This window comes from Glandiceps talaboti, chromosome 8 (genome assembly GCF_964340395.1).
Source record: "Glandiceps talaboti chromosome 8, keGlaTala1.1, whole genome shotgun sequence".
NCBI lineage: Eukaryota > Metazoa > Hemichordata > Enteropneusta > Spengelidae > Glandiceps > Glandiceps talaboti.
In genome coordinates this window covers 3,882,757-3,909,218 of record NC_135556.1, presented here as the reverse complement: position 1 = coordinate 3,909,218, position 26,462 = coordinate 3,882,757, and the positions used below count along the sequence as shown (strand labels likewise).

Here is a 26,462-nt window from a genome sequence, read left to right as displayed (position 1 = left end):
CTGCTATATGCAGTCTTACCATAGCTAGATAGACACATATGATGAAAACTGCTATATGCAGTCTTACCGCAGCTAAATAGACACATATGATGAAAACTGCTATATGCAGTCTTACAATAGCTAGATAGACACATACTTAGTTAGCATTTTAGTTTGCTTCAGACAAGGGAGATGTGACTGATGTAAGTGACCATATCAGAATGTCAAAGAAAAGTAAAAGTCTTTATGTCATGTATATCTATTAGATGAATTAGATGAATAGAGGAAAGTATTGACTTGATCAAATTGTATCTCAAACAAGTCAACTATGTGGCATTATACATGACATGTCATTATACAGCTATTTACATATGCATCCCTAATATTTCTAGCACAACCAGAACTGACCATTTAGATTCATGTCATTGCTGACAATTGGTATATTATGTGTTATTTGAGTTATCAACACAACAATTTGGGTTGTACATGGTATGATTAGCATAGTCAACACATTGAAGGTTTCATTCTATGGCTATATGTTACTGTTTGTGCATGCTTCTCTGAAAAAAAAATCACCCCCACCCATTCATTTCCATCCAGGCACACCAAACTCTACACTCTATTACTTTCAATTACTATACATGAGTCATCATTGATGTGCACAGCAGACTATTGCTTCATTTTCTAAATTTCAACTCCAACAAGTTCAAGTTCCTTTCCATGAATTTGTGTAACATTTGAATTTGTGTATTGTTTCTCAGCACACCAGGATGCAGCCAGTACTAAAAGAGAAAAGTTAGATTACGAGGAGATCACTCCATGTTTGAGAGAAATTACAGCTATTTGGGACGAGATGATGCAGGCTGCCAAGAAAGATGACATTGATTACAATTATAACACACTGCTTAAATCAGTTAAAGCAGGTAAGTTTGTATCATTACTATTGAAATGGTGACAATTTATATTAAATAATTGCTACCTATCATTTGGTCTTGCGGTAACCATGCCAAAATAAGGTCACTGTTAACAATAATTATAATAATAATAATAATAATCTTTATTTATACTGGGTAGTTCTTTAAGCATATAAACACTTGTCTCCCAAGAAGTCCATTGAGGGCCATCCCTCATGAGATCAGTGTTAATGCAGGAGGAAACCAGAGACCTGGGGAAAACCTGCATTGTTTGGTAGCGTCAAACTGAACGAGACACTTCCTACTTACAGCATGGTAAATTTAATCAAACTGTGAATGGATTAGAATTCCAACTGCAGTGGTAAGAGGCCAGTGGTTTAACCACTCGGCCACCAACAACCCTGTTTTTGGAATAATTTCATGGTTGGTCCAAAAAATTAACCCTCAACTTTTGACAGAAATTTATCTTAAAAATATTAATTATTGTTTCATGATCAGATTCATACAAATATGTAAATATTGTAGGATGATGATTGTAAACTGGAAACTGTCATGTAAATGTTGTTTTGTTAATAATTGCCTTTAAAGAGATTTAATATTTGTGACACAAAGAAACCTGTAGTGTTTTCAGTTTTAGCTTTCATATAATTATTGCTATAATTGTGTAATTTTCTAGCATTCTAAGCTTCATTATGTTAATTTCAAGTGGATTCTTAGTTCCTTTGTGTTTATTAAATTTCTGTAAACAGTTATAGGATTATGACTCGCCAAATAAATTTTAACAAAGCTACAGTTGTAGTTACAGAGATCTTTCTACATACATGTACATAACCACCACTAACACTCAGTACTAAGTCTGATTTGCCCTGTAGATTGCACCTCAGAAATAATACCATGAACATTTGCTATTATTTTGTCAAAGAAAACATATTCTCAGGTAAAATTTTTTTTTTTTAAATTAATCTGGTTTCACCGCACAAATTTTGTAACTAGATGTGAAAATGATATTAAAATTCAGAACAGCTGACAAATCTGTTTTGACTCTCTCTTAGTAAATAAAAGATAGAAGATTCCCTTGAAAACAAGACGGTGAAACCACAAAATTATTATTTCAAAATGACCAGAAATAAGCTTTCATACGGCACAGTTTGGAAAAAATTGAAGAACTACGATTTTCAGGGAAATTTGTCAGTGAGGTGCACTCTACTTTGAATTCTGTTGAAGTGTGTATTATAGTAACATTGTGTGTCTTGTTCACTAAGTTTAGTCTGAAAGTGTAGACATCCGCTTCAGACTGCAAAAACATATTGAGATAAAATATCCTCTGTCTAAAAATGTTTTTTTAAAAAGCTGCCTTCTTCAATACCCTTGGAATTGTTAGAACATCCTAGTGGTCAACAACACTTCTAAAACTTTGTTGACTAGGTGCATGTAGTAACCACTACCCTTACCACTGTAACTATGGCTTTAAGTTAGCTCTGACTTATGTTTCTGGACCCAAGAAGGGATGTGATCATATCACTTCGTGGAAAACCTATGATAAAAGCTTGATTTAAGTTGGTAGGGTCTATCATATACTCCAGTGAAGTAAAAAACCAAACAAACCCATATTTACAAGTTTAAGGATATATGAATAATAGTCATTTTCACCCAGGTGTACCCAGGATGAGACGAGGTGAAATCTGGAAGTTTCTGATTGGTCAGCATGCTAAAAGCAACCATGGAGTGTTTGAACCGCCACCAAATAATTATGAAGAACTCCTGAAACAACTAACATCACACCAACATGCTATACTGCTTGATCTTGGTAAGTTATTGAAGGCATTGTCTGAAAAATGCAACAAGTGTCATAGCTTTATTTATGCTTCTACTGAGTTGTAATATCAGTGTTTTGTTGGGTTGTAATATCAGTGTTTTGTTGGGATGTAATATCAGTGTTTTGTTGGGATGTAATATCAGTGTTTTGTTGGGTTGTAATATCAGTGTTTTGTTGGGTTGTAATATCAATGTTTTGTTGGGTTGTAATATCAGTGTTTTGTTGGGTTGTAATATCAATGTTTTGTTGGGTTGTAATATCAATGTTTTGTTGGGTTGTAATATCAGTGTTTTGCTGGGTTGTAATCTCAATGTTTTGCTGGGTTGTAATATCAGTGTTTTGTTGGGTTGTAATATCAGTGTTTTGTTGGGTTGTAATATCAGTGTTTTGCTGGGTTGTAATATCAATGTTTTGTTGGGTTGTAATATCAATGTTTTGTTGGGTTGTAATATCAGTGTTTTGTTGGGTTGTAATATCAATGTTTTGTTGGGTTGTAATATCAATGTTTTGTTGGGTTGTAATATCAGTGTTTTGTTGGGTTGTAATATCAATGTTTTGTTGGGTTGTAATATCAGTGTTTTGTTGGGTTGTAATATCAATGTTTTGTTGGGTTGTAATATCAGTGTTTTGTTGGGTTGTAATATCAGTGTTTTGTTGGGTTGTAATATCAGTGTTTTGTTGGGTTGTAATATCAGTGTTTTGTTGGGTTGTAATCTCAATGTTTTGTTGGGTTGTAATCTCAATGTTTTGTTGGGTTGTAATATCAATGTTTTGTTGGGTTGTAATATCAATGTTTTGTTGGGTTGTAATATCAGTGTTTTGTTGGGTTGTAATATCAGTGTTTTGTTGGGTTGTAATATCAGTGTTTTGCTGGGTTGTAATATCAATGTTTTGTTGGGTTGTAATATCAGTGTTTTGTTGGGTTGTAATATCAGTGTTTTGTTGGGTTGTAATCTCAATGTTTTGTTGGGTTGTAATATCAGTGTTTTGTTGGGTTGTAATATCAGTGTTTTGTTGGGTTGTAATATCAGTGTTTTGTTGGGTTGTAATCTCAGTGTTTTGTTGGGTTGTAATATCAGTGTTTTGTTGGGTTGTAATATCAATGTTTTGTTGGGTTGTAATATCAGTGTTTTGTTGGGTTGTAATATCAGTGTTTTGTTGGGTTGTAATCTCAGTGTTTTGTTGGGTTGTAATATCAGTGTTTTGTTGGGTTGTAATATCAATGTTTTGTTGGGTTGTAATATCAGTGTTTTGTTGGGTTGTAATATCAGTGTTTTGTTGGGTTGTAATATCAATGTTTTGTTGGGTTGTAATCTCAGTGTTTTGTTGGGTTGTAATATCAGTGTTTTGTTGGGTTGTAATGTCAGTGTTTTGTTGGGTTGTAATATCAGTGTTTTGTTGGGTTGTAATCTCAATGTTTTGTTGGGTTGTAATATCAATGTTTTGTTGGGTTGTAATATCAATGTTTTGTTGGGTTGTAATATCAATGTTTTGTTGGGTTGTAATATCAATGTTTTGTTGGGTTGTAATATCAGTGTTTTGTTGGGTTGTAATCTCAGTGTTTTGTTGGGTTGTAATATCAATGTTTTGTTGGGTTGTAATATCAGTGTTTTGTTGGGTTGTAATATCAATGTTTTGCTGGGTTGTAATATCAGTGTTTTGTTGGGTTGTAATATCATTGTTTTGTTGGGTTGTAATATCAGTGTTTTGTTGGGTTGTAATATCAATGTTTTGTTGGGTTGTAATATCAATGTTTTGTTGGGTTGTAATATCAGTGTTTTGTTGGGTTGTAATATCAATGTTTTGTTGGGTTGTAATATCAATGTTTTGTTGGGTTGTAATATCAGTGTTTTGTTGGGTTGTAATATCAATGTTTTGTTGGGTTGTAATATCAGTGTTTTGTTGGGTTGTAATCTCAATGTTTTGTTGGGTTGTAATCTCAATGTTTTGTTGGGTTGTAATATCAGTGTTTTGTTGGGTTGTAATATCAGTGTTTTGTTGGGTTGTAATATCAATGTTTTGTTGGGTTGTAATATCAATGTTTTGCTGGGTTGTAATATCAGTGTTTTGTTGGGTTGTAATATCAGTGTTTTGTTGGGTTGTAATATCAATGTTTTGTTGGGTTGTAATATCAATGTTTTGTTGGGTTGTAATATCAATGTTTTGTTGGGTTGTAATATCAATGTTTTGTTGGGTTGTAATATCAGTGTTTTGTTGGGTTGTAATATCAGTGTTTTGTTGGGTTGTAATATCAATGTTTTGTTGGGTTGTAATCTCAATGTTTTGTTGGGTTGTAATATCAGTGTTTTGTTGGGTTGTAATATCAGTGTTTTGTTGGGTTGTAATATCAATGTTTTGTTGGGTTGTAATATCAGTGTTTTGTTGGGTTGTAATATCAATGTTTTGTTGGGTTGTAATCTCAATGTTTTGTTGGGTTGTAATATCAGTGTTTTGTTGGGTTGTAATATCAGTGTTTTGTTGGGTTGTAATATCAGTGTTTTGTTGGGTTGTAATATCAGTGTTTTGTTGGGTTGTAATATCAGTGTTTTGTTGGGTTGTAATATCAGTGTTTTGTTGGGTTGTAATATCAGTGTTTTGTTGGGTTGTAATATCAGTGTTTTGTTGGGTTGTAATATCAGTGTTTTGTTGGGTTGTAATATCAATGTTTTGTTGGGTTGTAATATCAGTGTTTTGTTGGGTTGTAATATCAGTGTTTTGTTGGGTTGTAATATCAGTGTTTTGTTGGGTTGTAATATCAGTGTTTTGTTGGGTTGTAATATCAGTGTTTTGTTGGGTTGTAATATCAATGTTTTGTTGGGTTGTAATATCAGTGTTTTGTTGGGTTGTAATATCAGTGTTTTGTTGGGTTGTAATCTCAATGTTTTGTTGGGTTGTAATATCAGTGTTTTGTTGGGTTGTAATATCAGTGTTTTGTTGGGTTGTAATATCAGTGTTTTGTTGGGTTGTAATATCAGTGTTTTGTTGGGTTGTAATATCAGTGTTTTGTTGGGTTGTAATATCAGTGTTTTGTTGGGTTGTAATATCAATGTTTTGTTGGGTTGTAATATCAATGTTTTGTTGGGTTGTAATATCAGTGTTTTGTTGGGTTGTAATATCAGTGTTTTGTTGGGTTGTAATATCAGTGTTTTGTTGGGTTGTAATATCAATGTTTTGTTGGGTTGTAATCTCAATGTTTTGTTGGGTTGTAATCTCAATGTTTTGTTGGGTTTAAATCTCAATGTTTTGTTGGGTTGTAATATCAGTGTTTTGTTGGGTTGTAATCTCAATGTTTTGTTGGGTTGTAATATCAATGTTTTGTTGGGTTGTAATCTCAATGTTTTGTTGGGTTGTAATATCAGTGTTTTGTTGGGTTGTAATATCAATGTTTTGTTGGGTTGTAATATCAATGTTTTGTTGGGTTGTAATATCAGTGTTTTGTTGGGTTGTAATATCAGTGTTTTGTTGGGTTGTAATATCAATGTTTTGTTGGGTTGTAATATCAATGTTTTGTTGGGTTGTAATATCAATGTTTTGTTGGGTTGTAATCTCAATGTTTTGTTGGGTTGTAATCTCAATGTTTTGTTGGGTTTAAATCTCAATGTTTTGTTGGGTTGTAATATCAATGTTTTGTTGGGTTGTAATATCAGTGTTTTGTTGGGTTGTAATATCAGTGTTTTGTTGGGTTTAAATCTCAATGTTTTGTTGGGTTGTAATATCAGTGTTTTGTTGGGTTGTAATCTCAATGTTTTGTTGGGTTGTAATATCAATGTTTTGTTGGGTTGTAATATCAATGTTTTGTTGGGTTGTAATATCAGTGTTTTGTTGGGTTGTAATATCAGTGTTTTGTTGGGTTGTAATCTCAATGTTTTGTTGGGTTGTAATATCAGTGTTTTGTTGGGTTGTAATATCAGTGTTTTGTTGGGTTGTAATATCAATGTTTTGTTGGGTTGTAATATCAATGTTTTGTTGGGTTGTAATATCAGTGTTTTGTTGGGTTGTAATATCAATGTTTTGCTGGGTTGTAATATCAGTGTTTTGTTGGGTTGTAATATCATTGTTTTGTTGGGTTGTAATATCAGTGTTTTGTTGGGTTGTAATATCAATGTTTTGTTGGGTTGTAATATCAATGTTTTGTTGGGTTGTAATATCAGTGTTTTGTTGGGTTGTAATATCAATGTTTTGTTGGGTTGTAATATCAGTGTTTTGTTGGGTTGTAATATCAGTGTTTTGTTGGGTTGTAATATCTGTGTTTTGTTGGGATGTAATATCAATGTTTTGTTGGGTTGTAATATCAATGTTTTGTTGGGTTGTAATATCAATGTTTTGTTGGGTTGTAATCTCAATGTTTTGTTGGGTTGTAATATCAGTGTTTTGTTGGGTTGTAATATCAGTGTTTTGTTGGGTTGTAATATCAGTGTTTTGTTGGGATGTAATATCAATGTTTTGTTGGGTTGTAATATCAATGTTTTGTTGGGTTGTAATATCAATGTTTTGCTGGGTTGTAATATCAGTGTTTTGTTGGGTTGTAATATCAATGTTTTGTTGGGTTGTAATCTCAATGTTTTGTTGGGTTGTAATATCAGTGTTTTGTTGGGTTGTAATATCAATGTTTTGTTGGGTTGTAATATCAATGTTTTGTTGGGTTGTAATATCAATGTTTTGTTGGGTTGTAATATCAATGTTTTGCTGGGTTGTAATATCAGTGTTTTGTTGGGTTGTAATATCAATGTTTTGTTGGGTTGTAATATCAATGTTTTGTTGGGTTGTAATCTCAATGTTTTGTTGGGTTGTAATATCAGTGTTTTGTTGGGTTGTAATATCAATGTTTTGTTGGGTTGTAATATCAGTGTTTTGTTGGGTTGTAATCTCAATGTTTTGTTGGGTTGTAATATCAGTGTTTTGTTGGGTTGTAATCTCAATGTTTTGTTGGGTTGTAATATCAATGTTTTGTTGGGTTGTAATATCAATGTTTTGTTGGGTTGTAATATCAATGTTTTGTTGGGTTGTAATATCAGTGTTTTGTTGGGTTGTAATATCAGTGTTTTGTTGGGTTGTAATCTCAATGTTTTGTTGGGTTGTAATATCAATGTTTTGTTGGGTTGTAATATCAGTGTTTTGTTGGGTTGTAATCTCAATGTTTTGTTGGGTTGTAATATCAGTGTTTTGTTGGGTTGTAATATCAGTGTTTTGTTGGGTTGTAATCTCAATGTTTTGTTGGGTTGTAATATCAATGTTTTGTTGGGTTGTAATATCAATGTTTTGTTGGGTTGTAATCTCAATGTTTTGTTGGGTTGTAATATCAATGTTTTGTTGGGTTGTAATATCAGTGTTTTGTTGGGTTGTAATCTCAGTGTTTTGTTGGGTTGTAATATCAATGTTTTGTTGGGTTGTAATATCAGTGTTTTGTTGGGTTGTAATATCAATGTTTTGCTGGGTTGTAATATCAGTGTTTTGTTGGGTTGTAATATCATTGTTTTGTTGGGTTGTAATATCAGTGTTTTGTTGGGTTGTAATATCAATGTTTTGTTGGGTTGTAATATCAATGTTTTGTTGGGTTGTAATATCAGTGTTTTGTTGGGTTGTAATATCAGTGTTTTGTTGGGTTGTAATATCAATGTTTTGTTGGGTTGTAATATCAGTGTTTTGTTGGGTTGTAATATCAATGTTTTGTTGGGTTGTAATATCAATGTTTTGTTGGGTTGTAATATCAGTGTTTTGTTGGGTTGTAATATCAGTGTTTTGTTGGGTTGTAATATCAGTGTTTTGTTGGGTTGTAATATCAGTGTTTTGTTGGGTTGTAATCTCAATGTTTTGTTGGGTTTAAATCTCAATGTTTTGTTGGGTTGTAATCTCAATGTTTTGTTGGGTTTAAATCTCAATGTTTTGTTGGGTTGTAATATCAATGTTTTGCTGGGTTGTAATATCAATGTTTTGTTGGGTTGTAATATCAGTGTTTTGTTGGGTTGTAATATCAATGTTTTGTTGGGTTGTAATATCAATGTTTTGTTGGGTTGTAATATCAATGTTTTGTTGGGTTGTAATATCAATGTTTTGTTGGGTTGTAATATCAATGTTTTGTTGGGTTGTAATATCAATGTTTTGTTGGGTTGTAATATCAATGTTTTGTTGGGTTGTAATATCAGTGTTTTGTTGGGTTGTAATATCAATGTTTTGTTGGGTTGTAATATCAATGTTTTGTTGGGTTGTAATATCAGTGTTTTGTTGGGTTGTAATATCAATGTTTTGTTGGGTTGTAATCTCAATGTTTTGTTGGGTTGTAATATCAATGTTTTGTTGGGTTGTAATCTCAATGTTTTGTTGGGTTGTAATATCAATGTTTTGTTGGGTTGTAATATCAATGTTTTGTTGGGTTGTAATATCAGTGTTTTGTTGGGTTGTAATATCAATGTTTTGCTGGGTTGTAATATCAGTGTTTTGTTGGGTTGTAATATCAGTGTTTTGTTGGGTTGTAATATCAATGTTTTGTTGGGTTGTAATCTCAATGTTTTGTTGGGTTGTAATATCAATGTTTTGTTGGGTTGTAATCTCAGTGTTTTGTTGGGTTGTAATATCAATGTTTTGTTGGGTTGTAATCTCAGTGTTTTGTTGGGTTGTAATATCAGTGTTTTGTTGGGTTGTAATCTCAGTGTTTTGTTGGGTTGTAATATCAGTGTTTTGCTGGGTTGTAATATCAATGTTTTGTTGGGTTGTAATCTCAATGTTTTGTTGGGTTGTAATATCAATGTTTTGTTGGGTTGTAATCTCAATGTTTTGTTGGGTTGTAATATCAATGTTTTGCTGGGTTGTAATATCAATGTTTTGTTGGGTTGTAATATCAATGTTTTGTTGGGTTGTAATCTCAATGTTTTGTTGGGTTGTAATATCAATGTTTTGTTGGGTTGTAATATCAATGTTTTGTTGGGTTGTAATATCAGTGTTTTGTTGGGTTGTAATATCAATGTTTTGCTGGGTTGTAATATCAGTGTTTTGTTGGGTTGTAATATCAGTGTTTTGTTGGGTTGTAATATCAATGTTTTGTTGGGTTGTAATCTCAATGTTTTGTTGGGTTGTAATATCAATGTTTTGTTGGGTTGTAATCTCAATGTTTTGTTGGGTTGTAATATCAATGTTTTGTTGGGTTTAAATCTCAATGTTTTGTTGGGTTGTAATATCAATGTTTTGTTGGGTTGTAATATCAGTGTTTTGTTGGGTTGTAATATCAGTGTTTTGTTGGGTTGTAATATCAATGTTTTGTTGGGTTGTAATATCAATGTTTTGTTGGGTTGTAATATCAATGTTTTGTTGGGTTGTAATATCAATGTTTTGTTGGGTTGTAATATCAGTGTTTTGTTGGGTTGTAATATCAATGTTTTGTTGGGTTGTAATATCAATGTTTTGTTGGGTTGTAATATCAGTGTTTTGTTGGGTTGTAATATCAGTGTTTTGTTGGGTTGTAATATCAATGTTTTGTTGGGTTGTAATCTCAATGTTTTGTTGGGTTGTAATCTCAATGTTTTGTTGGGTTGTAATATCAGTGTTTTGTTGGGTTGTAATATCAGTGTTTTGTTGGGTTGTAATATCAGTGTTTTGTTGGGTTGTAATATCAGTGTTTTGTTGGGTTGTAATATCAATGTTTTGCTGGGTTGTAATATCAATGTTTTGTTGGGTTGTAATATCAGTGTTTTGTTGGGTTGTAATATCATTGTTTTGTTGGGTTGTAATATCAGTGTTTTGTTGGGTTGTAATATCAGTGTTTTGTTGGGTTGTAATATCATTGTTTTGTTGGGTTGTAATCTCAATGTTTTGTTGGGTTGTAATATCAGTGTTTTGTTGGGTTGTAATCTCAATGTTTTGTTGGGTTGTAATATCAGTGTTTTGTTGGGTTGTAATATCAGTGTTTTGTTGGGTTGTAATATCAATGTTTTGTTGGGTTGTAATCTCAATGTTTTGCTGGGTTGTAATATCAGTGTTTTGTTGGGTTGTAATATCAGTGTTTTGTTGGGTTGTAATCTCAATGTTTTGCTGGGTTGTAATATCAATGTTTTGTTGGGTTGTAATATCAATGTTTTGTTGGGTTGTAATATCAGTGTTTTGTTGGGTTGTAATCTCAATGTTTTGTTGGGTTTAAATCTCAATGTTTTGTTGGGTTGTAATATCAATGTTTTGTTGGGTTGTAATATCAGTGTTTTGTTGGGTTGTAATATCAGTGTTTTGTTGGGTTGTAATATCAGTGTTTTGTTGGGTTGTAATCTCAATGTTTTGTTGGGTTGTAATATCAGTGTTTTGTTGGGTTGTAATATCAGTGTTTTGTTGGGTTGTAATATCAGTGTTTTGTTGGGTTGTAATCTCAATGTTTTGTTGGGTTGTAATATCAATGTTTTGTTGGGTTGTAATATCAGTGTTTTGTTGGGTTGTAATATCAGTGTTTTGTTGGGTTGTAATCTCAATGTTTTGTTGGGTTGTAATATCAATGTTTTGTTGGGTTGTAATATCAGTGTTTTGTTGGGTTGTAATATCTGTTTTGTTGGGTTGTAATCTCAATGTTTTGTTGGGTTGTAATATCAGTGTTTTGTTGGGTTGTAATATCAGTGTTTTGTTGGGTTGTAATATCAGTGTTTTGTTGGGTTGTAATATCAATGTTTTGTTGGGTTGTAATATCAATGTTTTGTTGGGTTGTAATATCAGTGTTTTGTTGGGTTGTAATATCAATGTTTTGTTGGGTTGTAATATCAATGTTTTGTTGGGTTGTAATATCAGTGTTTTGCTGGGTTGTAATATCAATGTTTTGTTGGGTTGTAATATCAGTGTTTTGTTGGGTTGTAATATCAATGTTTTGTTGGGTTGTAATATCAATGTTTTGTTGGGTTGTAATATCAGTGTTTTGTTGGGTTGTAATATCAATGTTTTGTTGGGTTGTAATATCAGTGTTTTGTTGGGTTGTAATATCAATGTTTTGTTGGGTTGTAATCTCAATGTTTTGTTGGGTTGTAATATCTGTGTTTTGTTGGGTTGTAATATCAATGTTTTGTTGGGTTGTAATCTCAATGTTTTGTTGGGTTGTAATATCAGTGTTTTGTTGGGTTGTAATATCAATGTTTTGTTGGGTTGTAATCTCAATGTTTTGTTGGGTTGTAATATCAATGTTTTGTTGGGTTGTAATATCAGTGTTTTGTTGGGTTGTAATCTCAGTGTTTTGTTGGGTTGTAATATCAGTGTTTTGTTGGGTTGTAATATCAGTGTTTTGTTGGGTTGTAATATCAGTGTTTTGTTGGGTTGTAATATCAGTGTTTTGTTGGGTTGTAATATCAATGTTTTGTTGGGTTGTAATATCAATGTTTTGCTGGGTTGTAATATCAGTGTTTTGTTGGGTTGTAATATCAGTGTTTTGTTGGGTTGTAATATCAATGTTTTGCTGGGTTGTAATATCAATGTTTTGTTGGGTTGTAATATCAGTGTTTTGTTGGGTTGTAATATCAGTGTTTTGTTGGGTTGTAATCTCAGTGTTTTGTTGGGTTGTAATATCAATGTTTTGTTGGGTTGTAATATCAATGTTTTGTTGGGTTGTAATATCAGTGTTTTGTTGGGTTGTAATGTCAGTGTTTTGTTGGGTTGTAATATCTGTGTTTTGTTGGGTTGTAATATCAATGTTTTGTTGGGTTGTAATCTCAATGTTTTGTTGGGTTGTAATATCAGTGTTTTGTTGGGTTGTAATATCAGTGTTTTGTTGGATTGTAATATCAATGTTTTGTTGGGTTGTAATATCAATGTTTTGTTGGGTTGTAATATCAATGTTTTGTTGGGTTGTAATATCAATGTTTTGTTGGGTTGTAATATCAATGTTTTGTTGGGTTGTAATATCAATGTTTTGTTGGGTTGTAATCTCAATGTTTTGTTGGGTTGTAATATCAATGTTTTGTTGGGTTGTAATATCAGTGTTTTGTTGGGTTGTAATCTCAGTGTTTTGTTGGGTTGTAATATCAGTGTTTTGTTGGGTTGTAATATCAGTGTTTTGTTGGGTTGTAATATCAGTGTTTTGTTGGGTTGTAATATCAGTGTTTTGTTGGGTTGTAATATCAATGTTTTGTTGGGTTGTAATATCAATGTTTTGCTGGGTTGTAATATCAGTGTTTTGTTGGGTTGTAATATCAGTGTTTTGTTGGGTTGTAATATCAATGTTTTGCTGGGTTGTAATATCAATGTTTTGTTGGGTTTAAATCTCAGTGTTTTGTTGGGTTGTAATATCAGTGTTTTGTTGGGTTGTAATATCAATGTTTTGTTGGGTTTAAATCTCAATGTTTTGTTGGGTTGTAATATCAATGTTTTGTTGGGTTGTAATATCAGTGTTTTGTTGGGTTGTAATATCAGTGTTTTGTTGGGTTGTAATATCAGTGTTTTGTTGGGTTGTAATATCAATGTTTTGTTGGGTTTAAATCTCAGTGTTTTGTTGGGTTGTAATATCAGTGTTTTGTTGGGTTGTAATATCAGTGTTTTGTTGGGTTGTAATATCAATGTTTTGTTGGGTTGTAATATCAGTGTTTTGTTGGGTTGTAATATCAATGTTTTGTTGGGTTGTAATATCAATGTTTTGTTGGGTTGTAATATCAATGTTTTGTTGGGTTGTAATATCAGTGTTTTGTTGGGTTGTAATATCAATGTTTTGTTGGGTTGTAATATCAGTGTTTTGTTGGGTTGTAATATCAATGTTTTGTTGGGTTGTAATATCAGTGTTTTGTTGGGTTGTAATATCAATGTTTTGTTGGGTTGTAATATCAATGTTTTGTTGGGTTGTAATATCAATGTTTTGTTGGGTTGTAATATCAATGTTTTGTTGGGTTGTAATATCAGTGTTTTGTTGGGTTGTAATATCAATGTTTTGCTGGGTTGTAATATCAGTGTTTTGCCAAGGATATCAAATGTACTCAGTGAGTTCTTTTGGCTCATCAGGGTTCTCCATAAGATTAAAGAACAAGTACAAGATTTGGTAACCAATGAAGTTTTACTTGACCCCCAGTTACTGGGTTTCCCTAACCTTAGCAAAATAACTCACAAATCTTGTTATGTCAAGTGTTGTAATGCTTATTGTCACATGTACATTGCCTCTACAGAGTCCTGTCCATGCATAGTTTGAATATGTAGACCATTGTAAGGACTAGAAACACTCGTAACAGAGATTGAGAGGAATGTAATGCTGGTTTCTATCAAATGTTTCCCTATAAATCAATAAACCCCATCCACATACAAAGTTTTTTGAGCAAGAATGTTATTAGTGATCAGAAATTAATTTACCATTGACTGTAGAAAACATTCCAGTATAACAACTTGGTTGTTGATTGAGATAATTATCAATAATTGTTTCTGCAAAATAACATGTAACAAGTAAGAAAATCCATGTTATATATTACATAATGTTTGTGATTTTATGATTACAGGTCGAACGTTTCCGTCACATCCATACTTTTCAACACAACTAGGACCAGGACAACTGTCCTTGTTCAATTTGTTGAAAGCCTACTCATTGCTTGATACAGAGGTTGGCTACTGTCAGGGACTCAGCTTTGTAGCAGGAATTCTCCTCATGCATGTAAGTTTGTAACTTATCACACTGGTCACCCATGTACACTTACATACCATACCTTATCACACTGGTCACCCATGTATACTTACATACCATAACTTATCACACTGGTCACCCATGTACACTTACAAACCATAACTTATCACACTGGTCACCCATGTACACTTTACGTACCATAACTAGGTAGCAATGCAACATTTTAAGATTTGAGACCACACATGATGTTCTATAATTGCTCTTCTTCGGCCAAAAATATCACAAAGTGTAGCAAAAGATTTGATTTATTATCTTAAACCACAGTTTAAATTCATGACACAATTTCTCAAATTTTGATGAAGAAACCTGTGATTCAGAAATACAATTACTTTGTCATATCACATCTGTAATATTTTCTTTAAAAAAGTAAAAAGTGTTGCTTTATACTATTATATCCAATTTATTGCCTGTGTGTTTAGATGAAGGAAGAAGAAGCCTTTGAAATGTTGAAGTATATGATGTTCCAGCTAGGAATACGTGGACAATACAAACCAGATATGCAGTTCTTACAGGTATGCAAACTTTTATTGAAGGTGGGCTTGTAAAGTACACCAGTTGGATTGTGTAGCAATAAGTAGTAAGTTACAACACAGATAAAGGACTGCATAACAGCTTTCTCATAGCTAGAGACATGATGGTGGTGGTGGGGAGGGGGGGGGGACCCAAGACATCAGATCTTGCTACAACAGTCCTCTTTGAATAGAACAGACTGTCAGTGGAATGCGTTTTTTAATGTCAAGTGCGATCATGATATTTGCCCTAGATTTCAATAGCTTGTTATACTTCAGTCGTAAAGATCCAATTCCACTGAGCTTCCTTCAAATCAAGACGTCCTCAGTTCTGATATTTTACATTACATTTTCAGAGACAAGTCATTGTACTTATTAAATGATAATATCTAATATGGATTTCTTGTCAACTTAATCTCTTTGTAGCTACAAATGTACCAGTTGTCACGTCTGCTCCATGACTACTACCGCCCTTTACATGATCACCTAGAACAGCATGATATAGCACCCTCGCTCTATGCTGCACCTTGGTTTCTAACACTCTTCGCCTCACAGTTTCCATTAGGATTTGTGGCCAGAGTTTTTGGTAAGTTTCTTGGCAACATCTTTTATTTACACTCATGCCACAAGATATCTTATCACATGTAGCATTACCAAAAACAATCTCTCTCTTCATCAACATTTTTTTTGGTCAAATGTTTCAAGAAAGGAATTACTTGATACATTTAAATGGAATTTGAATTGATTCAATTCTGCCATCTTTATATTTATAAGTTCCTCAAACCTAACTTGTCACAAATGACCAATCAGAATACTTATGAATGTCAATGTGTTAGAGCTTGACCTTTGACATACAGCAATATGATGACTTCTAGGATTATCAAAATCATAATATCACCCTTTATTAAATAGAAATGTTTTTAGGCCAAATTATATTTGTATCAAACTGAAATCACTCTCATTTGAAAATGTCAGGTAACTACAGAATGATGTGAAATGTCAGGTAACTACAGAATGATGTGAAATGTCAGGTAACTACAGAATGATGTGAAATGTCAGGTAACTACAGAATGATGTGAAATGTCAGGTAACTACAGAATGATGTGAAATGTCAGGTAACTACAGAATGATGTGAAATGTCAGGTAACTACAGAATGATGTGAAATGTCAGGTAACTACAGAATGATGTGAAATGTCAGGTAACTACAGAATGATGTGAAATGTCAGGTAACTACAGAATGATGTGAAATGTCAGGTAACTACAGAATGATGTGTATGTAAAAGTAACAAGTATCAGTCCAACCACAGTATTAGTCCAACCACAGTATCAGTCCAACCACAGTATCAGTCCAACCACAGTATTAGTCCAACCACAGTATCAGTCCAACCACAGTATCAGTCCAACCACAGTATCAGTCCAACCACAGTATTAGTCCAACCACAGTATTAGTCCAACCACAGTATCAGTCCAACCACAGTATTAGTCCAACCACAGTATTAGTCCAACCACAGTATCAGTCCAACCACAGTATTAGTCCAACCACAGTATCAGTCCAACCATAGTATCAGTCCAACCACAGTATCAGTCCAACCACAGTATTAGTCCAACCACAGTATCAGTCCAACCACAGTATTAGTCCAACCATAGTATCAGTCCAACCATAGTATCAGTCCAACCACAGTATTAGTCCAACCACAGTATTAGTCCAACCACAGTATCAGTCCAACCACAGTATCAGTCCAACCACAGTATCAGTCCAACCACAGTATCAGTATCAGTCCAACCACAGTATCAGTCCAACCACAGTATCAGTCCAACCACAGTATCAGTCCAACCACAGTATCAGTATCAGTCCAACCACAGTATCAGTCCAACCACAGTATCAGTCCAACCACAGTATCAGTCCAACCACAGTATTAGTCCAACCACAGTATCAGTATCAGTCCAACCACAGTATCAGTCCAACCACAGTATCAGTATCAGTCCAACCACAGTATCAGTCCAACCACAGTATCAGTATCAGTCCAACCACAGTATCAGTCCAACCACAGTATCAGTCCAACCACAGTATCAGTCCAACCACAGTATTAGTCCAACCACAGTATCAGTATCAGTCCAACCACAGTATCAGTCCAACCACAGTATCAGTCCAACCACAGTATCAGTCCAACCACAGTATTAGTCCAACCACAGTATCAGTCCAACCACAGTATCAGTCCAACCACAGTATCAGTCCAACCACAGTATTAGTCCAACCACAGTATTAGTCCAACCACAGTATCAGTCCAACCACAGTATTAGTCTTCTATTAGTTGTTGTAAACAGAACTAGATCTTTAGGGAATTGGTAGTGTTGACATTAAAACAAGAACTAGTCCAGAGTACTTTCAATTCTGTGCATTTCTCTTCTTTTACATGTTGTATCTTTTTCAAGAAATTGGTATTCAGTTCAGTCATATCACTTCTTTCTTTTTATCGTGTGTATAGATCTATTGTTCCTGCAAGGCATGGAAGTAGTCACCAAGGTTGCACTGATTATCCTGGGAAGTCACTCTGAGTTGATTTTACAGTGTGATACATTTGAAGGCATTGTTGATTTTCTAAAGAATACACTCCCATCACTTGGTATTATACAGATGGAAAGAACTATAAATCAGGTAAGAATAATTCAGTTTTGTATATGGTGTATAGATTTATATTTCACAGTACTTTGATCTATCTTTCGATCTGTCCGTCCGTCCATCCGTCCGTCCATCCATCTGCCCATCCATCCATCCATCCATCCATCCATCTATCTATCTATTTATCTATATATGTGTGTGTGTGCCCATCTATCTATTTATCTATCAATCTATATAATTATGTCTCTACTGTCTATCTATCTCTATCTTGTCTGTCTGTCTGTGTGTCTATCTGTAACCTATGCTATATACATGTTATCATTTTGACTATTTGCTAGTGTCCAATTTTCTGTTTTCTTAGTTTAATGTGATGCCTTTTAAAAAGGTTCACTCTGGTTGGTTATAGGATAATGGAAAGTAACTGTTACAGCTTTTGTCTGTATTATTAATGATTATTTAATGAAAAGATCATATTTACGGTTGACCTCTGAGCCTTCCTGTTTCCTATGTACAGTTGACCTCTCAGCCTTCCTGTTTCCTATGTACAGTTGACCTCTCAGCCTTCCTGTTTCCTATGTACAGTTGACCTCTGAGCCTTCCTGTTTCCTATGTCCATTGTATAAGTCTTATCCAATTTCTCATTGTATTATTTAACTTTTTACACACAATTTTAAGTTTTGATTTTTTCCCCTACCAGGTATTTGAACTAGACATTTCTCGGCCCCTTCATGCATACGAAGTTGAATATCACGTACTTCAGGAAGAAATGATTCATTCACCTTTACGAAGTGACGATGACCTGGTGGAAAAACTAGAGACCAACAACCGCAACTTGAAACGTCAGAATGTGGAACTTTTAGAAGAGTTGCAGAAAGTACATACTACCATTCACAGTTACGAAGCTACATTAGGTAGTATGCAAGCAACTACAAACAAGTACAAATCGCAGGTGAAAGCGTTAGAACTGGAACGAACTGCATTACTGAACACAGTTGCACAACTGAAGAAATTAATCCCAGATGATAAATTACTAGAGGCTGGAATTAATACAAGTCCTATGAACTCCAATACGACACCAAGCACTACAAAAACATTTACGTTGGGAGAAGTTAAGGAAATGCATGCTTCACCAACCGAAGACACAAACACTTGTGGCGATAACTCACTCTTGAAAAGTCAGACTAACAGTTCATTTGAAGATGATCTTGATATGGAAGTAGCAGGCATCACTAGGGTACATGAACTACGTTTGAGAGATCGGCATTTCAGTGGTGAAAGCATCACAAGTACGTGTAGTGAGATCAGTTCAAGCGCATCAGAGAGCAATCAGCGACCGGAATCAAATCAGTCATAAAACAGAGTAATACTGTGAAGTAAACAGTAACGTATATAGTCTACTGTATAGATGGCTTTATAATAGTCATATAGATGTATCTATTTGTTGTTGAAATATTGGAACAATCTATAAATTTCTTTACTAAAAGAAAATGCCATTATTTACTTGAAGTGTTGAAATGTTTCATCTTTATTATCAAAATGCAAACATCAATGCACAAACAAACAAATAAATAAATAAATAAACACAAACAACTTCTGATAAAGTCAGTGTTCTGATTTGCATCTGTATATTAAACAAGAATGTAAACAGAGTTTACATAATCAAACCACACATTGGAAGCTAAAAAGTAAAACCAAAGTTGATGTGACAGTCTTATTTACGAAGATTTAGCCTTTTTTTTTAAACCTAAGTATTAAAAAGGAACATATATTGGTTTGTTGTCTTGGGTGAATTTAACTGTTACATTCTAGATAAATTGAAGTGGGAAAGGTAAAACCAACTATTTAAGGTCAAAGGTCAAATTTAAGTAGAGAACTTTACAAAATTGTGAAGGACTTTCCAGGAGTATCTGTGTACCCTTTCTTTGTAAGAAACCCTGTTACTGTGAATAATCTGTACTACCTAACTGTTTATTCTAAACCTAGAGTTCAAACAATTGAATATATGCTTTACCCTAATCAACTGTTTTGGTGAACAAAATATTCCAACGTCCCACAAGAAGTGTATTGCAGGGTTTATCACAAACTACCTTTGATATGCTGTCTCTAGCGAAGTGTTAGAAACTTCCTGAGAATAAAGTTGAGTTTTAATCTAATTTTATTATTTACACAATTTGTGTTAGACATCAGAGGTTAACTTGCACAATATGAATGTACAGGTAAAATGACAGAGTCAGGGAAAAAGTACAATTTAAAAGTTGTTTTAAATTAAGCTGCACTTACCCGGTACTACCAAATAAGCAATATGTAAAAGTCCTATTTCAGTTGCAAATATTTGTATTTTTTCAGTTCGATATTTTAAGGAACTGAAGTTTTCCTACCTCTGAATATTATGCTGGTCAGTAACTGATAGTGTAGTCAACATAAAAGCAATATAGATAGTATCATTAAATTTGACTTTTGTGAAGAAGTATTTTGTTGTTTAATATAATATTAAAATTTTTTTGTGTTTTTAGAGTCAGCAGTGTGTTGCAATAAAACAGACCTGCATTGATAAATGCACAATCAATTCCTCCAGAAGCCATCCATGGCTCTGTTTTAAAATATTTGCATGAAGAACATTGTGTTTTAGACACAGGTTAAGTTCATACTATATCAAGAATAGTTGGCACAATACACATATAGAGTTACAATTTGACAAGTTTAGAGATATCAATATGACTGACAAATGCTGTAGATTTATTTTTTAAGATAACAAACTTTGATCACTATTCCAAGTTTATAGAATAACAGAGTTATCTAATCCACAAGCAATTCAACTTAGTGCTAGTATGTTTCTAAGTCTAGTGCTATCTGCACATTGAATCTCAAGATGTCATACTGAAGAGATGATTGAATACCCAGTGTAGGAGCTAGACCAGGCCATCATGAACTTCAGACATAATTCAGGATGGCGAGACTACACGACTTTTCCAGATTTTACAGTAACTGTAATTTTAGTCTATAATCTAAATCTGATCAAACATACTTTTATAGATTGAGTGTATTTTATAAAGTTGTGCTGCTATGTGTCACTTAATGCTGTACTTCTGATTATATCTAGCAATACGCTATGACAAATAACTCTAACCCATAGGATTATTTGGGAGTTTCTGTGCTATTAGGCTTTGACAAATTTAAACTTGCAATGTTTGAATCCCCACATTATAGTGAATCCTTGAGGATTAAATCAAATTTGGACAAGTTTCTTCTCTAGTTCTTCCACGTAGCTTTCTTTCTCTCACCTAAATGTTAATCCTGATCTTAAATTTCTTCTCCTTGTTTTATTTTCATAATGTATGCATATTTTTTTTTTCTAAATATTTGTAAACCGCTAACAAATTATTTGATAGGGCAGTTTACTTGTACTAATTTAAATAAAGAAAGGGGATTATGACCCTGTTCTATGTAATGTCATCTTTTGTGGCTATTTTTCTCTCTTTCTTTGGATAGTCAGCGTACACTACCAGTGTACTGTAGAACGTTTGTGTTGGAGTGAAAACAAATCCTAATGAAAGAGAATATGTTGTGCATATTTCTTAAAATCTGTGTTATCCTGGGTATAAGAATTCAGACTACAAACATTATTTTTATGTGTGATTTTTTGAACTTAATATGTTGATTTCAAATCCTTCAGTTAACATTAAGGTGTAAATTTCATTAAAGATATGACCATGTATCATAATTGTGTATTAAAAATCTGAGTTTTCTGTATAAAAAAAGAAGAGTTAATGTTAACAAAATTGAGAGTTTCCTGTGTGTATAGTTTTACAATTGAAAAGAAGCTAGGCTGGTGCTAATGTTAGTATGTATTTTAGTTTTGCAAACAATAATTGCATGTTTTTTATTGCTATAGGGATAGCTGTAAGTGTATGTTGTAAAGTAGTCATTAGTCTTCCTTCGGAGTCTTGTCCATATACTAGTATATACTAATAATTATTCAAAGCCACAGGCATGTATTATTTTATAAATCTGAATTTTCCTTCAATATGTAGTAGTGGAGTAATGTTTTCCCATAATGCTTTTCAATGTCAAAAGTCAGTGTGTTACAATTCAGGTTTTTGTGCAGCTGTAAGTTTGGTATGCTTACTTTGAAGTGTAACCACTTGATGAGTGGATGGACAACAATATCACAAAAACACAGGAAATTAGACAATGCACTTAAACTTATAATGGCCAGTTTGTAAAATTTGTGAAACTTTGTCACCATTGAGATAAGGAATTATGGGAGAAATGCACTAAAGATACTGAATAGGGTTGTTTAGAGTTTTGAAAGGACGTCATTGACTCAAATGTATAGTATGTCAAATTTTGTGCAGAGACAGACAACTGTATGTAGTATTTTGCTGAAACCAAAGAAAATGCTATGTTTATGTTTTGTTATACCTTTGCAACATTTCAGTTTTTAGTTAAATAAACAAACTACAATATATTGTTTCTTGATTTTTTCTTTACCCACCTATTGCTCTCACCAAACCTTAAACAAAAACAAAGTTAAACAGACATATATATACAACATGCAAACTATCAGTGACAGACATATATACAACATGCAAACTATCAGTGCAACCCAGGAAACTCAACTGCAAGCCTGTTTTTTTCTTGTCTTACCACATAGATTAGTTGCTTTGTTTTGGAAACTCTAATTTTTTTCTCACTGTTGCAGTATAAGTTTGCAGCCACAACATGTTATCAAATCTTAACCAGCGTTTATGTGTACAATCTAACAAAATGTCAACCCTTCTAGTATTATAGACCTGATATCAAGGGTAGGTACCAGAACAAATCTAGAAAACCAAAAAGAGAGGCTGTGATATAAGTAAAGTAAAGTACTTTTGTACTGCTTGAACTATTTCATGACATGTGTTTGCAAAATTTTGCCCAATGACTGCTCTTTTACAATTATTTCTATATTTTTTCAAGTGTAGTTTTATCTAGTGTATAATATTTTTTATTATTATATTTACTTTGAAATTTAATGGTATAGTGTACTGTAGGATTTCCTTTTTATTAGCACAACTGAACTGAAGGTTCAATAGTGCTATCGGCATGGCAAAGTGTCTGGCTGTCTGTGTGTGTGTGTGTGTGTGTGTGTAAACAACTTAAAGTCAAAAACTACTGGACCGATTGCTTTGATATTTGGTGGTCATGTTACTTCTGGTGTCTAGTTAGGAAATTGTTCAAATGAAAATGATTGCATCAGAGATGTGAGTTTTGGGTCAAAAAATGTGATTTTTGGTCAAAACACTTAAACTCCAAAAGTACTGAGCAGATTGGCATAAAATTTGATGGGGACATTCTTAGATGTGGGTAAATTAAGATTTGCTCATGACATGATGATTCCCTTAGTGACATGCAAATTGGGGCTAAAATGTGTCTTTTTGGTCAAAAACCTATAATTCCACAACTACTCAGCAGATTGGGCTGAAATTTAAGAGGGATGCATCTGTGGGTGTATAGATAAAGGACTATTAGGCATATAATGATCTCATCAGTAATATGCAAATTAGGTATAAAAATGTGAATTTTGGTCAAAAATTTCTCTCAAAAAGTACTTGGTCAAGACTGAAACTTGGTGAGATGTTTCTAAATGTTATTCTGCAGATTTTCTTCAAAATATTTTGACACAATTGATCCTAGCAACCATGACCACGCCCTTAGCAACAACCAAATGGCAGTATATTTTGCTCAAATAACAGCATCATCTGATAGGCAAGCGAGTAAACATTCAAAAAATGTATGCAATATCCCTAGCAACACGCCCACGCCCATAGCAACTGCCAAATGGTCGTGTATTTCACAAAGATAATGACAGGGATTACTAGACAATTGAATAAACATTAAAAAAATATATGTAAATTTGCCTAGCAACAAGACCACGCCCATAGCAACAACCAAATAATCATGTATATTGTAAAGATAACAGGAATTGAAAGACATGAATAAAACATTTTAAAAATGTATGCAAATGTGCCTAGCAACAAGACCACGCCCATAGCCACAGCCAAATTATCACGTATATTGCAAAGATAATATCAGGAATTCATACACAAGTGAACAAAAACATTCAAAAATGTATGCAAATATATCTCGCAACATGACCATGCCCAAAGCAACAGCAAAATGATTGCATATAATCACAAAGATAGCAACATGGTTGTATAGGCAACTGGATAGTCAATCAGCAAATGAACACCTATTGTTAGCATGGACTAGCATATGGATAAACATTTTTAAAAACTGTACAGTTGTGCTACAACGCCATTGGTGGTATTTTCAGTTTACAAAATTATGGTGATTAGATATCCAGTAATGTCAGAGTGTACCATTCACTTGTTTGATAATCACATAGTTCAAGTGTCTAGTACTCACTGCATACCCTGTTCAAGTGTCTAGTACTCACTACATACCCTGTTCAAGTATCTAGTACTCACTACATACCCTGACTGACAGCGTTATCAGTAATTCTCTTTAACTCTTCTTTCTTTTCTGTCAGACTTGAAACCTTGTACAAGAGAATACTTTATTTGAAAGCTGAAGAGCAAATTTTTTTACAGTGGATAATGAAATGTCTTGGAAATAAAATATACTATAGTTCAAAGCAAAAATCTGTAATTTTCTTGTTTTTATGGTGTGTTTTCCTGACGTCAGAATTGACATTAATGAGAACCAATCAGAGACATAGCCAAGAGACTTATTATATCTTGGTGTTACTGTCTCAAACTCTCTGGTGTAGAACTTTAGCTTTTGAGATGTGACAACACCAAGACACCTCACTGCTTAGTGTGTGTTGGATACTATAAAAAGGGCCATGTTGTTCAGTATGTTTTCTATGTGCGTACCTCTTCTACTGAAGTCAATGTACAATAGAAACAAATACTGGACTTCATCTAGTAGTGTTGTAAATGTAAAATAAAGATTAATTACCTTGTTTTAGTACAAAAATAAAGCAACACACCTGTGACCAAATTTCTAAGACGTTATTAACTTTGTGATTACATCCTTGTTATCATAGCAACAGAATGAAAAAAGTAATAAAATAAGTGATAAAATAAGCATTTTTTGGCTAAATCCAGTGAAATAGACCATATTACTACATGTATACTACTTAATAAAAGTTATTTGAAAATAAAGGATGTAATAGCCTAAAAATTAAAATAATTTAAAAAAAAATAGTATTAATGAAATATTATCAAACAAAAACAATGAACTGATTTTTTTTAGCATAACTGAACTGATAACGTTTCATTCTGTTGCTATGATAACAAGGATGTAATCACAAAGCTAATAACATCTTAGAAATTACCCATCATTCATCTTTCTTTAATCACACACTTTTTTTATCGACACCACACTCATTGGTTAGGGGTAGTCTCGTAGACAGAGCCCCCAGTGGCGAGAGATTGGGTAACAGACAATAACTAACTCGAGACTGTCGGTCCTTCCTTTTCATTCCACTCTTAATTACTCTCCACCAGGTATATCAACCAATTCAGCAGCCCAACAAACAGTCTTGACTAGCGATTTAATGTACCTAACTTCTAATTTAAACAGTGTTGGCCAACTTGGAATTGATGGAAACAGTGCGACTTTAGGATTAGCTCTGGTGGCCTGTTACTACCTGTGCCACATGTAGGAATTGTTTTTTTTTAATTTAAATTTTTATTTCTTTTATAATACAAAAATCAAAAAACAAACAAAAGAAAGACAAGGTAAGAAAACGCCAAAAACAGGAATATTAGAAAAGGGATAATTGTCAGTGTTGTGCACCTAAACCAGCTTCACCATTGTCGAAATATAGCCCAAACATTTATTCTATGCATGATGATGATGATGATGATGATGATGATGATGATGTGTGTTGCAATAATAAATACAACAACAAAGTGACCCTTTGTAGATATTAATCATGATTGATAAATTTAATGCTTTTATGGCTTATCTATCTTGACCGTAAGAATACGTATTAGTTTAGCCATAATTGTACATAATATGTCATTCCGCTATACTGAAATAGACACATTGGCGTTAACCTTTCACCTACTAATTAAGTTAGAAATTATAGATTCCTGCACAGACATGGGAACGAGTTCATTGTCTATGATTCATGACATTACATTCCTGTTTATATACAAATTCATACAGAATGTATCATAGAAATAGATATATCTATACTACTCAAATTTAAATCTTAGAATTGGAGATTATACCTTGTTAAACCGATTGTCACCAAAATCATCTCAGGTTCAAATGTTTAAACGTATGAGTATTTCACTATGGAACTGTGTCTATCAAATCTCATTTTTAAAAAAAGCTATGTTTCTAGATCAAAATAAACTGTAAAGTGCTTGTCCTGTCTACTTTTATATCGATCAATATGATATCCTATTATTTGAAATTGATATTATACAAAAATATGACCACAAAGTATTAGAGAAACAACTAAAGACACAGCTGGTACACGACATCATTGACTGAATGTCCAACTTAGATTATGCCAAATTCAAGTCAAACTCTTTGTGGTCATTTTTACCAGAGGAGCCAATTCCAGATAATGAGAATGGACGTTTGCCATGGATACAATACAAGTTATGTGGCAACTGTTAACAAAACTTGGTGTCAAATTTCTTCATGATTTCCTAAACTTTACACCATCAAAAATGAACAGAAAACAGAGTAATAATTGAAAAACAACAACAACATAGCATTGCAATGTACTATAACACGTTGGAAAGGGATGGTTTCCAAAAGTAAACTATCGAACCTTTAATTCTGTCCAACACAGAAATCTGTTTTGCAATAGCACCCTCTACGGCCAAACTATGCAATCTGTTTGAACTTTTCGATGACTGGAAAATGACGTGTACTCTACCCATGTCACAGATTTCATAAATCAGCCTTTTTACGGTAAGATTTCACATGACAAATTCCTTCCTACATTGCTCGCATATTATATTAATTTCTTCTGACTTAAAG

General features: G+C 33.4%; 1 protein-coding gene across 2 annotated transcripts in view; it reads left to right on the top strand.

The window, feature by feature from the left end:
• LOC144438557 (TBC1 domain family member 1-like) overlaps nucleotides 1-21,900 on the top strand; it is a 69,036-nt gene extending 47,136 nt beyond the window's left edge. For both annotated transcript variants that reach the window (XM_078127637.1, XM_078127636.1), the window contains 7 exons: nucleotides 741-902; nucleotides 2,548-2,700; nucleotides 14,139-14,290; nucleotides 14,740-14,832; nucleotides 15,256-15,415; nucleotides 17,317-17,486; nucleotides 18,148-21,900. In XM_078127637.1, coding sequence (XP_077983763.1) covers nucleotides 741-902; nucleotides 2,548-2,700; nucleotides 14,139-14,290; nucleotides 14,740-14,832; nucleotides 15,256-15,415; nucleotides 17,317-17,486; nucleotides 18,148-18,804 — 1,547 coding nt within the window. In that variant the 3' untranslated portion in view covers nucleotides 18,805-21,900. The remainder of the gene's footprint in view (nucleotides 1-740; nucleotides 903-2,547; nucleotides 2,701-14,138; nucleotides 14,291-14,739; nucleotides 14,833-15,255; nucleotides 15,416-17,316; nucleotides 17,487-18,147) is intronic.
• Nucleotides 21,901-26,462: the final 4,562 nt, after the last annotated feature.